Raw genomic sequence first — 12,350 nt, forward strand, 5'->3', positions numbered from 1 at the left:
AATAATAATTGTAATAGTAATAATAATAATAATAATAATAATAATAATAATAATAATAATAAATAATAATAATAATAATAATATTTTTTGTTTGTTGCTTTAGGTCTCTTCCAACACAATTGAGGTTATATGAGAGACCGCTGAAACAAAAAAAAAAACAAGCAATCTAACAAAAATAGTACAAATGTAAATCAAAATCATAACCTAAAGATATCATAAGCTAAATTATAAATAACGAAGAACAAACAGGCAGAAGATTTACAGAAAAGAAATATCCCCTGTCAAAAATACAATCACAAACCAAAGAAGCAGGATAGGCTAGTAAAGAGAAGAAGAAACGACATCACTATCGGATCGTACACCCATGCGAACATCATAGGTATATGATTCAAGGGTGATGCTCCCATCCAACCACCCGCATAATAATAATAATAATAATAATAATAATAATAATAATAATAATAATAATAATAATAATAATAATAATAATAATAATATAATATAATACTAATACTAATACTAATACTAATACTAATATAATAATAATAATAATAATATAATAATAATATAATAATATAATGCCCCATTCACTTTGCATAATCCCATCCTATTCATTCACGCACAAAACATAACAATCATGTGAAATTCACTTACTTTATATACATCGTTATAATTCAACATATTATTTAGACAGAAAAGACCGGTTCTATTTTACATTTCATTATATCATTTGAGGTAGATGGTCTAAATTTGGCAAATTTATATTGAGTAAGAATGTTGTCTTTATAATTGACATTCCTCATCGCACCCATTTAAACTAAAACATACAATGACAGATAAATGGCGTAACTTCCTCTCAACTTAGAGAAAACAAAATTCCCGTCAAATTTTATATCGAACTGGGCAAATTGTTTCCTGGGGGTCCCGATAGTTCAGTTGGTAGAGCACTCGTTTCACACGCAAAAGGCCCGAGATCGATCCCGGGTGCAGTCGAGGTTTTTTTTTCAAACTCCCCCTGTTCCATCCAGCAGTGAATGGATAGCTGAGTCTGTTAGATTTGTCGGAAAGTACTTTGCGATCGACAAGCATCCTCTCCAAAGGATAGCAAGCAATTGCTATTGTCCGTTTCACGCTATAGATACCGGGATAAACTCCGGCTCCATTGGCCCAATGGCTCTGAAGGACTACAACTTTTCTTTCCTCACACCTATCTCTCTAAAACTTCAACACGACAGTTAAATTTATTCTTTCATTACATTTTTCATTTAATTACATTTTTTTGGACATAACTTCCTGAGCGATTTTTAAAAATTGTTTGGTTATTTGAACTTTCATAACGAATTTATCAGAAAATTTTCTTATAAATTCTGACCTATAAGTTGAATAACGTTTAGACGACATTGACTGATTGAGACATTAAATAATAAATACACGAATTCAGATAAAAGAGAATCCTTATTACACCCGTACTTCATAATATGATACATTTTCCATTTCTACCTAAATTGATGCTGTTATATTATTCCACCCCTCTCATTGGATAACCCTATCAATACGAAATCGTTGAATAATGCTTTGAACGCGTTGAATAAAAATATTATTGGTGTAAAATTAGATGTAAAAGACAGCTGATTGGTAAGTTAATATAATCTTTTGGTGCGCATGATTACTAATCAAACGTTTTTAGTTTTGGGTCAAATTGTCTTTCAAGCAGAAGGACAAAGATATAAATTATGGTGAATAGAAGTACTGATACCATACCATTTGGTTACAAAAATATATCTAATAATTTTACTGTTAGGGGTGGAATAAACGTATTATTTCATTTTTTATTTGTATTTATTAAACTTGTTATATTTTTATCCCGCAATAACACATAGGCTACTCGCAAGCTCGTCGTGTTATTGGGTATGATAAAAAATAACTCGTTTAATAAATACAAAGAGGTGGAATAATCCTATAATATCTAACGTTTCATGAAGGACAATGGAAAGGGATAAATGCAACGTGAGATTGGTATTACTCTTTGGAGAATCTGGTTACAGACCTGCCTACTTTTACCCCCCAAAAAATTCGTAAAAATACGAAATTTGGGCTCCAATTTCAGAACTTAATGGCCAACTCTAAGTCATTAAAACTTCTTCTTCTTCTTCTTCTTCTTCTCTTCTAAGGCTTCGGATACTGCATGAATTATCTCTCTCCATTCCTCCCTGTCTCTTGCTTTTTCAAACAGCTCTTGGATTGTTAGGTTGGTGAAGCCCTTCAGTTGGTCTATGAGTGTTTTTCTTTGTCTCCCCCGGGCGCGTTTACCAGGTATTTTTCCACAACTTGCCAGGTATTCATTCTTATCTTTCCTTACTATGTGTCCGAAAAAGGATAGTTGTCGATCCACTATTAAGGGCATTAGTTTCCTTTGTTGGTATGTTTGTTTTAGCACTTCTTCGTTCGTTTTGTGTGCGGTATACGATATTCTCTGCATCCTTCTCAAGCACCACATTTCAAAAGCTTCAATGTTCTTTTGTGTTTCTGCATTTGTAGTCCAGCTTTCGCATCCGTATAACAAGATTGGCCACACGTAGCATTAAAACTTATTGAAATTGAAAATGAAAATAGATGCTAGACTAAATAATTTTAAGGATGTTGAGGTGTTATCTGCCGTTTTAATGAAAACGACCGTTTGTTTGCTGCTTTAGGTCTCTTCCAACACAATTGAGGTTATATGAGAGACCGCTGAAACAAAAAAAAAAAAACAATCTAACAAAAATAGTACAAATGTAAATCAAAATCATAACCTAAAGATATCATAAACTAAATTATAAATAACCAAGAACAAACAGGCAGAAGATTTACAGAAAAAAAATATCCCCTGTCAAAAATACAATCACAAACCAAAGAAGCAGGATAGGCTAGTAAAGAGAAGAAGAAACGACATCACTATCGGATCGTACACTGAAAACGACCGTATGTTAACATGTACCACATCCGGTCGTTTTCCTTAAGACTGCAGTTATCTTGGTGCCTTATGTTGGACAAGGGAACCAAGAGGATGAGTAAGTAAGTGAGTGAGGTGTTATTTAATTTGATCATTGTCATGGTAAATTGTTGACTTTTAAAGTTAACTACAGCGACTACAATTTCTATATCCTAAAAGTCATTAATTAAACAACAACAACAACAACAAAAAAGTAGAGTAGGCAGGTCTGAATTTGAAAGATTTCGGCATGGTGCAAATGTTTGATGGTCTGATAAGATAACCAATGATATTGGGTTCGTTTCAACATTTCTATAATGGTCTACGTTTGCTTTGATTTGAGAACACATATCCCGTTACAACAATGAGACCATAACAATTTGGATTGTCATGATCTTGTAAATATGCACAAGTCGCTATTGCTGAAATGCGTTTAGGTAAAATAATGACAACATCCGCCAGTCGGATAGAATTTACCAACTCGCAAATCTGTGTATAACCTTAAACGTTTTTAAATCTGATTAATACAATTTAGTCAGAACAAATAATTTAAATGGCTGTCTACAAACAATAACAAAAAGCTAAATGACGATATTTCAATTCGTTCTATAGATAAATGATTGCCTTTTGTAAGTATTGAAGTGATAGATTAGGGAGCAGGCACTGGTGTAAAGTAAAGATTTGAACACATGTGCATGAAACAGTGCAAGACAAAGCAAGAACGAAAAGTACCAAAAAATATGATAAAATAAAGAATTAAAAAAAAAAAAACAATCCCAAAAAATAAAGTCTACTTCCGGGAGATTGAACTTTAGGGATGTTTTTTTATCTATTGTATTTTTCTTTCTTGGTTTGTCTGGTACCGTTTTATACACACTTTTTTAGGTCTTTATCATTTGAAAGCCACAGTCATATAAGATTACCTCCCAAATTATGGCTTTAATTGCATTTTATGTTTTAGATTTATTGTTTGATACGCAAAATAAAAGAAATGTCAATGAGGGGGCAGTGTGGCTTTGCTTCGTACCCAAAAGATACCGGGTTCCGACTACCCGCCTCGTTTTGTGGCCTTGAGCAAGTCATCTCGCCCTAGCTCACATTAAGGCGCTGCTCTGCAGCTGACGCCTGGGTTATTCCATCCAGCCTTCCCTTGGAATAAACCATAAAAACAAACTTCCCTTTGGGGCTGAATTAAGGGAATTTTATTTTAATGTATTTATATATTTATTCCAGCCTGGTTGTAGCAACGTTGTTTGATGGACGGAAAGAAGTAAAAAGTATATTGAGATTAACTTGTTAACTGGCATATTTTGGAAGCAAATACATGTATTTAAAACTTTGGCCAGAAAACTCGTCCTTCAAATATCGATCGATTTAAATCACCCTCATCTTGGAAAAAACCCTCCAACATGGGACTTCCGTGAAGTCCCAGGTTTGAGAGTTTTTGCCAAGATGAGAGTCTTTTAAATCAATCGGTATTTGAAGGATGAGTTTTCTGGCCAAATTATTAAATACATGTCTTTCCTGAGTACGGCATTTAACTGGTTAATATGATTTCCTCTATGAAGCAAAACGCCATAGTTGAATAACAAAAACAAAACCCTAACCGGTCCTGTACAAGAAGCGAATTGCGAATAAATAATACCAAAAAGGCTTGGAGTTCAAATGTCAATAAATTATAAATAAACTGCATTTTATACGGATATTGAAATAATGCATATACCGTTATCTTACTGTAAGAGAGGAGGGGGACTGATGAGATTCGCTGATCGATCTATTTGTATAATATAACAAATGGAAATATATTTAAACTGGGAGCAACTAGGAGAATTTGTACAGAGCAATATCCACTTTTACATAGTGCAATATCCACTAAACGTGTTCATAGCGCTTTACAAGGAAGTCCCTAGCTAACGCAACGCTTAAAATAATATATTATAGGAAGAGACATGACGCCCGTTAGACGATATTACAATTTTTGTCTGGATAGAGACAACGCTTTTCACTGGCAGGTACTACACCTAAGTACTCGGGAGAGAATGTGGATAAAAAGGTCTTTTTCCAAGGATTCAACTATATATATATATATATATATATATATATATATATATATATATATATATATGTATATAAACTAATGATATATATCATGATTGTTTTGAGAGAGGTAACTCAATCTTTTGAAATGGAAATGCGTTGATAAGGCTGTTGAGAAGAGAAAAAAGTGCACTTAAATATTACATGATATGACATAATTATAATATGCATTCTTATGAATTCTCCTCAACTAATTAATTCCTGTCCCTTCTAATTGTAAACGTCTGTCTCGAATGGGTGTTATGTCGGGATGTTTGTTGTTAAGAGTTTCTCGGCGCTTGCAACACATAATTTAGGTCATATCAGCGCCAGGAAAAAGGTAGAAAATGGGATAGTAAAAAGTTCTAGAATTACAATTGAAGCACCAACCAGTAAGTAAGACAAAGGGAAAAATGAATCAAACAGGAAACATATGTAGATTCAAAGAGCACATAATCAAAGTAACTAGTTTGAGATGACCTAAAAGTCTCATCCAGACAAAAGCACAGGTCCCCACTAAGAGGAACACTCAAATGTTTACAAATCATTATATACATATATATTTATGGTAAGGCGAAATTAATAAAATGCATAACAGAGAGATGATTTACAAGACAAACAAGATCATCTTTAACTGTACATTCTTGACTGTTTCCCTCCCAGCTATGGTATCTGGCCAGAGCCAGAACAAAACTAAGTAATCTCATTCCATGACAAAGACAGAGAGCATGTTGGCAAACAGATAAAGGGGGATGGAAGACACAGTAAGTGCCTCCCTGCCCACTGTGGGAGGTCAGGAACCCCACCGAGTGGGCGGGTGTGAAGTTTCAGGAAAAATTCAGAAAATAGCTGCTAAGGAGAGGGTTGATTTCATGGTCAGTAATATATTTTTAAAAATTAGATGATTAATAATTTAAGGTGAAATTCATAAAGGAGTCTTTTTTAGCAAGCGGGAACTAGTTCAGGTATGAAAAAGTAAAACATCGTCAAATGTATATCTTTAATGCACACGGGCTTGTATATGAATATAAAGTATATAATAATTATATTTGGAATTTGAAAATGGAATGTGTTTGAAAAAAAATTGAGTAGACCATTTATCTATAGAATGTTAGCAGAACAAAACATTGTTCCATGTGATAATAGTATTTTATGGGGATTCAAAAGAAATAATATCAAACAAATTTATGATATGTAGGATATTCTAATTACACTAATATTAAAATCATTCAAATAACAGGAAATTAAAGAAATTCGAACAATGTTTGGATCTTTTGTTTGTTTGTTTGTTGTTTTGGGTCTCTTCCAACACAATTGAGGTTATATGAGAGACCGCTGAAACAAAAAAAACAAGCAATCTAACAAAAATAGTACAAATGTAAATCAAAATCATAACCTAAATATATCATAAGCTAAATTATAAATAACCAAGAACAAACAGGCAGAAGATTTACAGAAAAAAAATATCCCCTGTAAAAAATACAATCACAAACCAAAGAAGCAGGATAGGCTTGTAAAGAGAAGAAGAAACGACATCACTATCGGATCGTACACCCATGCGAACATCATAGGTATACGATTCAAGGGTGATGCTCCCATCCAACCACCCGCGTTTGGATCTTTCAAAAGTTTGTAAATTGTAAGGTGATAGTATTCAAAATAAAAAAATAAATTAAAATCATGTCACTAAATTAAATTCAATCATTAGTGCAAGGAGTTTGAGAGGGTCATGAGGTTAGTTAAGTTGTAAATTTGAGCAAATTCTGGATCATCACAACGTTGTTAGAAACAAAAGCAATAAGAAGACAATATCTTTATACAAAATAATATCTCAACTGTCGAATTTACATTGACAATCAAAGTCGTTAAAAACATACACAAATAAAGAAATTAGCAAAATTGCAATTAAATTATACATTCAATACAAAAGCGAGATTGAGAGAACATAAAAAAATTAAGGCATGATGTATTGAGAAATTATAATCAATGTTAAGAAATGTCTTAACGTAAATAAAATAGAATACTCTACCAAATTAATATGATCATAGTTGCAAAGTTTTTCATGGAATGTGATATATTTAACAACTACAACAAAAATATGGCTATGTATTAGCTGTATGGCATCATTTCGGCTTGCGCAGATTTAAGCACATCAGGGAATGCACCAAATATCCCCCATTGCGATTTCTTTCTGATAACTGGACTTAATCATTGATTGATAAAATTGTTATTTAGTTAACATCTCACATACACAAAACAGGAGAAGCCATATCTGAAACTTAAAATGTCGATAAACATTTTGGATACTTCTGTCACATTCAATGCTAAGTCAAATGCTAAAAAAAAAACCCAATAAAATTGAGCTTTTATATAGCGCAATATCCACTAAACGCGCTCAAAGCGTTTTACAAGGGGTCCCTGACCAACAGCAACGTTTATGTTAAACGAGACATGACGCCTGTTAGGCGATATTGCAATTTTTTTTTCGGACAAAGACAACGCTGTTAACTGTCAGATTTTACACCTGAGTACGATGAGAGAATGTGAGTGAAGAGCCTTTTCCAAGGACTCAACTATGCGCCGAATGAGGCTCGAACCCAGGACCTTCCAATCCGAAAGCGAGTGTCATACCACTAGACCACATAGCCGCACAGATTGGTCATAAAAAATAAGAAGATGATGGAGTGGGGCTGAGTACAAGAAAGGCAGTTATACGGTCCGCCACTTGTATTTCAATAAATGTAGTTACAGCAAATATATGACCCGACCACTCAACCCAGGTTGTGTGTAGAGCTGACTTAAAAACGGTAAAAAACGTATTTTACAGTCCGAAAGAAAACACTCTGGTTAATTTTTAAAATGTTAATTTAAACAATGGCCATGGGTCATGGAATTGAAAACAATTAACAAAATCAAACACTTCTTTTCATTTATATCACCAAACCACTTTTGGTGACATGATCCTTCTCAATTAAGATCGTTCTGAGACGATGGGTGACATATTATGTTCTGTTATCGACGAACTAAGTATATTTCTCTGCTCTCTGTCCTCCTCTTTACTTTACAGTAGGCCTAACTTGCGCTTGAATCCATCGAACAAACGACCAAACTGGTTACTCAGCTGAGGAGATAGGAAAAAGATTTCGACATATAAATAATGACAGAGAGTAAAAAAAAAGAAGCATAATGTGGTGAATAGATTATAAGAGTTGAAGCATTATTGTTATCATCATCTCATCTTCATCATCATCATCATCATCATCATCATCATCATCATCATCATTCTCATTATTAATTTACTTTGTTGGCACTTGGTAGTTTAGAATTTAAAGCATTTAGTCATCGACCTCTTGATGATTATCAAAAGTGAGGCGGATTCAAAATCTCTCTTTCTCTCTCTCTCTCTCTCTCTCTCTCTCTCTCTCTCTCTCTCTCTCTCTCTCTCTCTCTTTATCTACCTATTCCCCTTATCTACCTACCTACCTACCTACCTACTTATCTATCTATCTATCTATCTATCTATCTATCTATCTATCTATCTATCTATCTATCTATCTATCTATCTATCTATCTATCTATCTATCTATCTATCTATCTATCTATCCCCAACAGAGAAGTTTAGCTCCGACTCTTTGATACCCCCCCCCTCTCTATGTGACCTACCACCTCGAAATGTTGTGTCATTGAGGTAAAAGAGGATGGTAATATAATTTATGCACAAATATGAAACTGATAATTTTCGACTCTTATTGGGGATAATGCTAAACGGATGGGGGGAAACTAATCTTCCATTTTTTTCTCTCATAACTTTAACTTTAAGTTGCAAGGCTGCACGACTCGTTAAGTCGATTTTTCTATTTTATTTTAGATTTTCCATCCATGAGATAAATTAAAACGTAAATTCCCTTAGATTTGTGTGAATTTGAAGTTTAAATATTACAAAATGAGAGAGCGAATGAGAATTTTTAGGGGGAAATAAAATGGGAAAAAAAACGAAGTTAGGGAGTTTTGGGAAACCGGTCTTCGATTCAATTCTCAGCATAACAAAAAAGTTGAGCTCTTATGTAGCACAATTTACACTAAATGTGCTCAAAGATGATGATAACGACCTGGCCAACAGCAGCATTTAACATGTAGGATGGGACATGACGCCTGTTAGGCGATATTACAATTTTTTCGGACAGAGACAACGCTGTTAACGACCAGGTACACACCTAAGTCCGGTGAGAGAATGTGAGTAAAGAGCCTTCTCCAAGGACTCAACTATGCACCGAGCGAGGCTCAAACCCAGGACCTTCCGATCAGAAAGCGAGTGTCATACAGTTTCATTCTAAATAATACATGTTTGCTGCGACGAGTCACAAAATATATGTTTTTTGTTTTGTTTTTTTAACAAATCAGATAAACATACCGTATCAATAAATACCCGATATTGCCCTATTATCATCTAGATCCTGGATCCAGTTAATTACAGTACTCTGAAAAAACACGTATTCAAAATTTGGCCAGAAAACTCGACCTTCAAGTATCATTCGATTTAAACGACCCTCATCTTAGCACACACACACACACACACAAAAATACTCGTTCAAACCCGAGGCCCCAGGTTTGGGACTTTTTGCTAAGATGTAAATCATTTAAATCGATCGATATTTGAAGGGCGAGTTTTCTGGCCAAATTTTTAAACATACGGGTCTGTCTTTTCAGAGCACGATATTAATTTAACTGCTTAATGGTTTCGTGGTTAGAGTGAGCTGGACGGGTAAATACGACATGTGCCATAAAATCCCGAGCACTTGATAGCGTGCTAAGCTGTTTCCATGGCAACTAAGCTTTTTATCAAACGCTGGATGCTATGAGACTATTAGCTTAAATATTTGATTAACAGGTGGAAGGAATGTTATCGGCGGGACCATTCATCGATATCTGGTGTGCTCGTGTACTATGCGAGCTATTTAAAGAAATGAGCTTTTTTTATAGGGCAATATCCAATAAACGTGCTCAAAGCGCTTTACAAAGGGTCCCTGACCAACGGCAACAAGTAACGTGTAGACCGAGACATGACGGCTTTTAGGCGATAATACACATTTTTTTCTCCTGACAGGGACAGCGCTGTTAACGGCCAGGTACTCATTTTACACATGAGTACGGTGAGAGAATGTGAGCAAAGAGCCTTTTTCTAAGAACTCAACTATGCGTGAGCGAGGCTCGAACAAAGGACCGTCCTATCCGACAGCGAGTGTCATACCACTAGAACACATAGCCGCACATAGCTATGATGTCTAGGGGTATGACACTCGCCTTCAGATAGGGCGGTCAATGGTTCGAGCCTCGCTCTGAGCGGTGCATTGTTGAGTCCTTGGAAAATCCTCTTTACTCATATTTTCTCATCGCACTCAGGTTTAAAATGAGTACCCTGTCTTCTGTTAACAGCGTTGTCTCTGTCGAAAATAATATTACCATCGCCTAACAACCGTTATGTCCCGTCACACATGTTTAAGCGTTGCTGTTGGCTAGGGACCCATTGTATAGCGCTTTGAGCACGATTAGTGAATATTGTCCTATATAAATGCTCCAGGGTTTTTTTTTCTGTTTTTTGATACAAATTTTTGTTGCTCTGAAGCTTAGCTTTGTTGAGTATCAGAGTTTTTTTTGTTTTTTTTTTTGTTTGTTTGTTTTTGTTTGTTTGTTTGTTGGGGTTGTTCTTTTGTGGGGGTTTAAAGAAATATTTATAACGTGACATTTAAAAGAGCGCAAAAATCAATCAATATATTGCCACCAAAGCGCTTTCCAAATAAATAGTGAAGGTGTGAAACGATACAGTAAAATCCCTCTATTTTTAACGGAAAATCGTTGTTACTGACTGGATAGAAACTCATTTAATTGTGAGAAATTGAGTAAAGAGCCGATTACGACCTCTGAACTTTCCGTAGCGTATAGAGAACGATTGGAAGATAAAGAAACATGACGCGATAAATAGATAGCTAGATAGATAGGTAGGTAGATAGGTATATTGTTAGAATCAGCGTGGGTGCGCAACTGGATGCGCGGGTTGACGGAGGTAGGAAACAATAACAAATCCACATGGTTGCCATTACCTCCACCATCATTCTCGCTCACGGTTTGTGGAAAGCACTTCATTACAGGCACGTTTTTTGTAGTTTTTGTTTTGAACATTTCTATTATTATTCTTTGTAAATTGACCCATATTAAAAGAAACATACAAACAAAACAGGCATGACCAGTCACTAACAATGCCGTGTAGTGTGTAGACAGTAACACGGTACGGTGAACATGAATGACACTGGGATCGGAATGTCGGAACCCAGTAGTCGTTCGCAACTCAGCCTCGCGTACTCATTTAATCAGTCAATTTAAATTTCATTTAGCTTGCCTATTCTTCAAGTTTATGTTATATTCACTTTTTCTATTTAAAAAGGGTAATCCAAACAGACCATAAAAACGATTTTATAATAAGCCGACTTCAACTTCCATCACTTACGACACGAACTTATTTTGGGTGTTTTTTTTTAACAAAACCGTTTGACTCAAACTAAAGCTTCGGCACCAAGGAGCGAGGTCCCTGTTGCCATCTTGCTTAGTTTATACAGAGACTGGGTTGCCAGCTTGGCTGTTCTTGATAAATAGTAGTAAATAGCACAACCTTGTGCAGTGAGAGATAGAGAGAGAGAGAGATTTTGAACAAAAAACGAATATCTCTCTCTCTCTTACCCTCTCTCTCTCTCTCTCTCTCTCTCTCTCTCTCTCTCTCTCTCTCTTGCCCCCCCTCTCACTCTCTCTCTCTCTCTCTCTCTCTCTCTCTCTCTCTCTCTCTCCCTCCCTCTCTCTCTCTCTTCCTATTTCATCTGTCACACTGTTTGACAATCTTCTTCACCTGGCTCACTTGTACTTGTAATATCGGGTGTAAGGTAAAATTTTGAACAATTATTATTATTTATAAAATGCAGAAACTTTGCAAATAAACCGATAGACTAGATATTAATTCGATTCGAAAAGTGGAACACAAAAGGAGAATTTGCGAATACCCGGTCCAGACATAAGCGTCATGGTCTTATTTATAAAGTGCAGAATCTTTGCAAATAAACGGATAAAATAGAGATTAATTCGATTCGAAAAGTGGAACACAAAAGCAGAATTTGCGAATGCCCGGTCCAGACATAAGTGTTATGGTCTTATTTATAAAATCTAGAAACTTTGAAAATAAACGGACAAGATAGAGATTCATTCGATTCGAAAATGGAACACAAAAGCAGAATTTGCGAATGCCCGGTCCAGACATAAG

At 35.2% G+C, this 12,350-nt stretch overlaps 1 protein-coding gene across 4 annotated transcripts in view; it reads right to left on the minus strand.

Annotated features, from left to right (window-relative positions):
• Nucleotides 1–6,231: 6,231 nt before the first annotated feature.
• The window catches only part of LOC144975154 (alpha-(1,3)-fucosyltransferase 7-like), a 68,694-nt gene continuing 62,575 nt past the window's right edge, over nt 6,232–12,350 (minus strand). For all 4 annotated transcript variants that reach the window (XM_078918943.1, XM_078918944.1, XM_078918941.1 and 1 more), the window contains one exon: nt 6,232–8,168. In XM_078918943.1, the coding sequence (XP_078775069.1) occupies nt 8,109–8,168 (60 nt within the window). In that variant the 3' untranslated portion in view covers nt 6,232–8,108. The remainder of the gene's footprint in view (nt 8,169–12,350) is intronic.

The sequence above is a fragment of the Berghia stephanieae genome, chromosome 6 (assembly GCF_034508935.2).
Source record: "Berghia stephanieae isolate SIO BIC M18660-M18661 chromosome 6, UCSD_Bste_1.3, whole genome shotgun sequence".
Classification (NCBI taxonomy): Eukaryota; Metazoa; Mollusca; class Gastropoda; order Nudibranchia; family Aeolidiidae; genus Berghia; species Berghia stephanieae.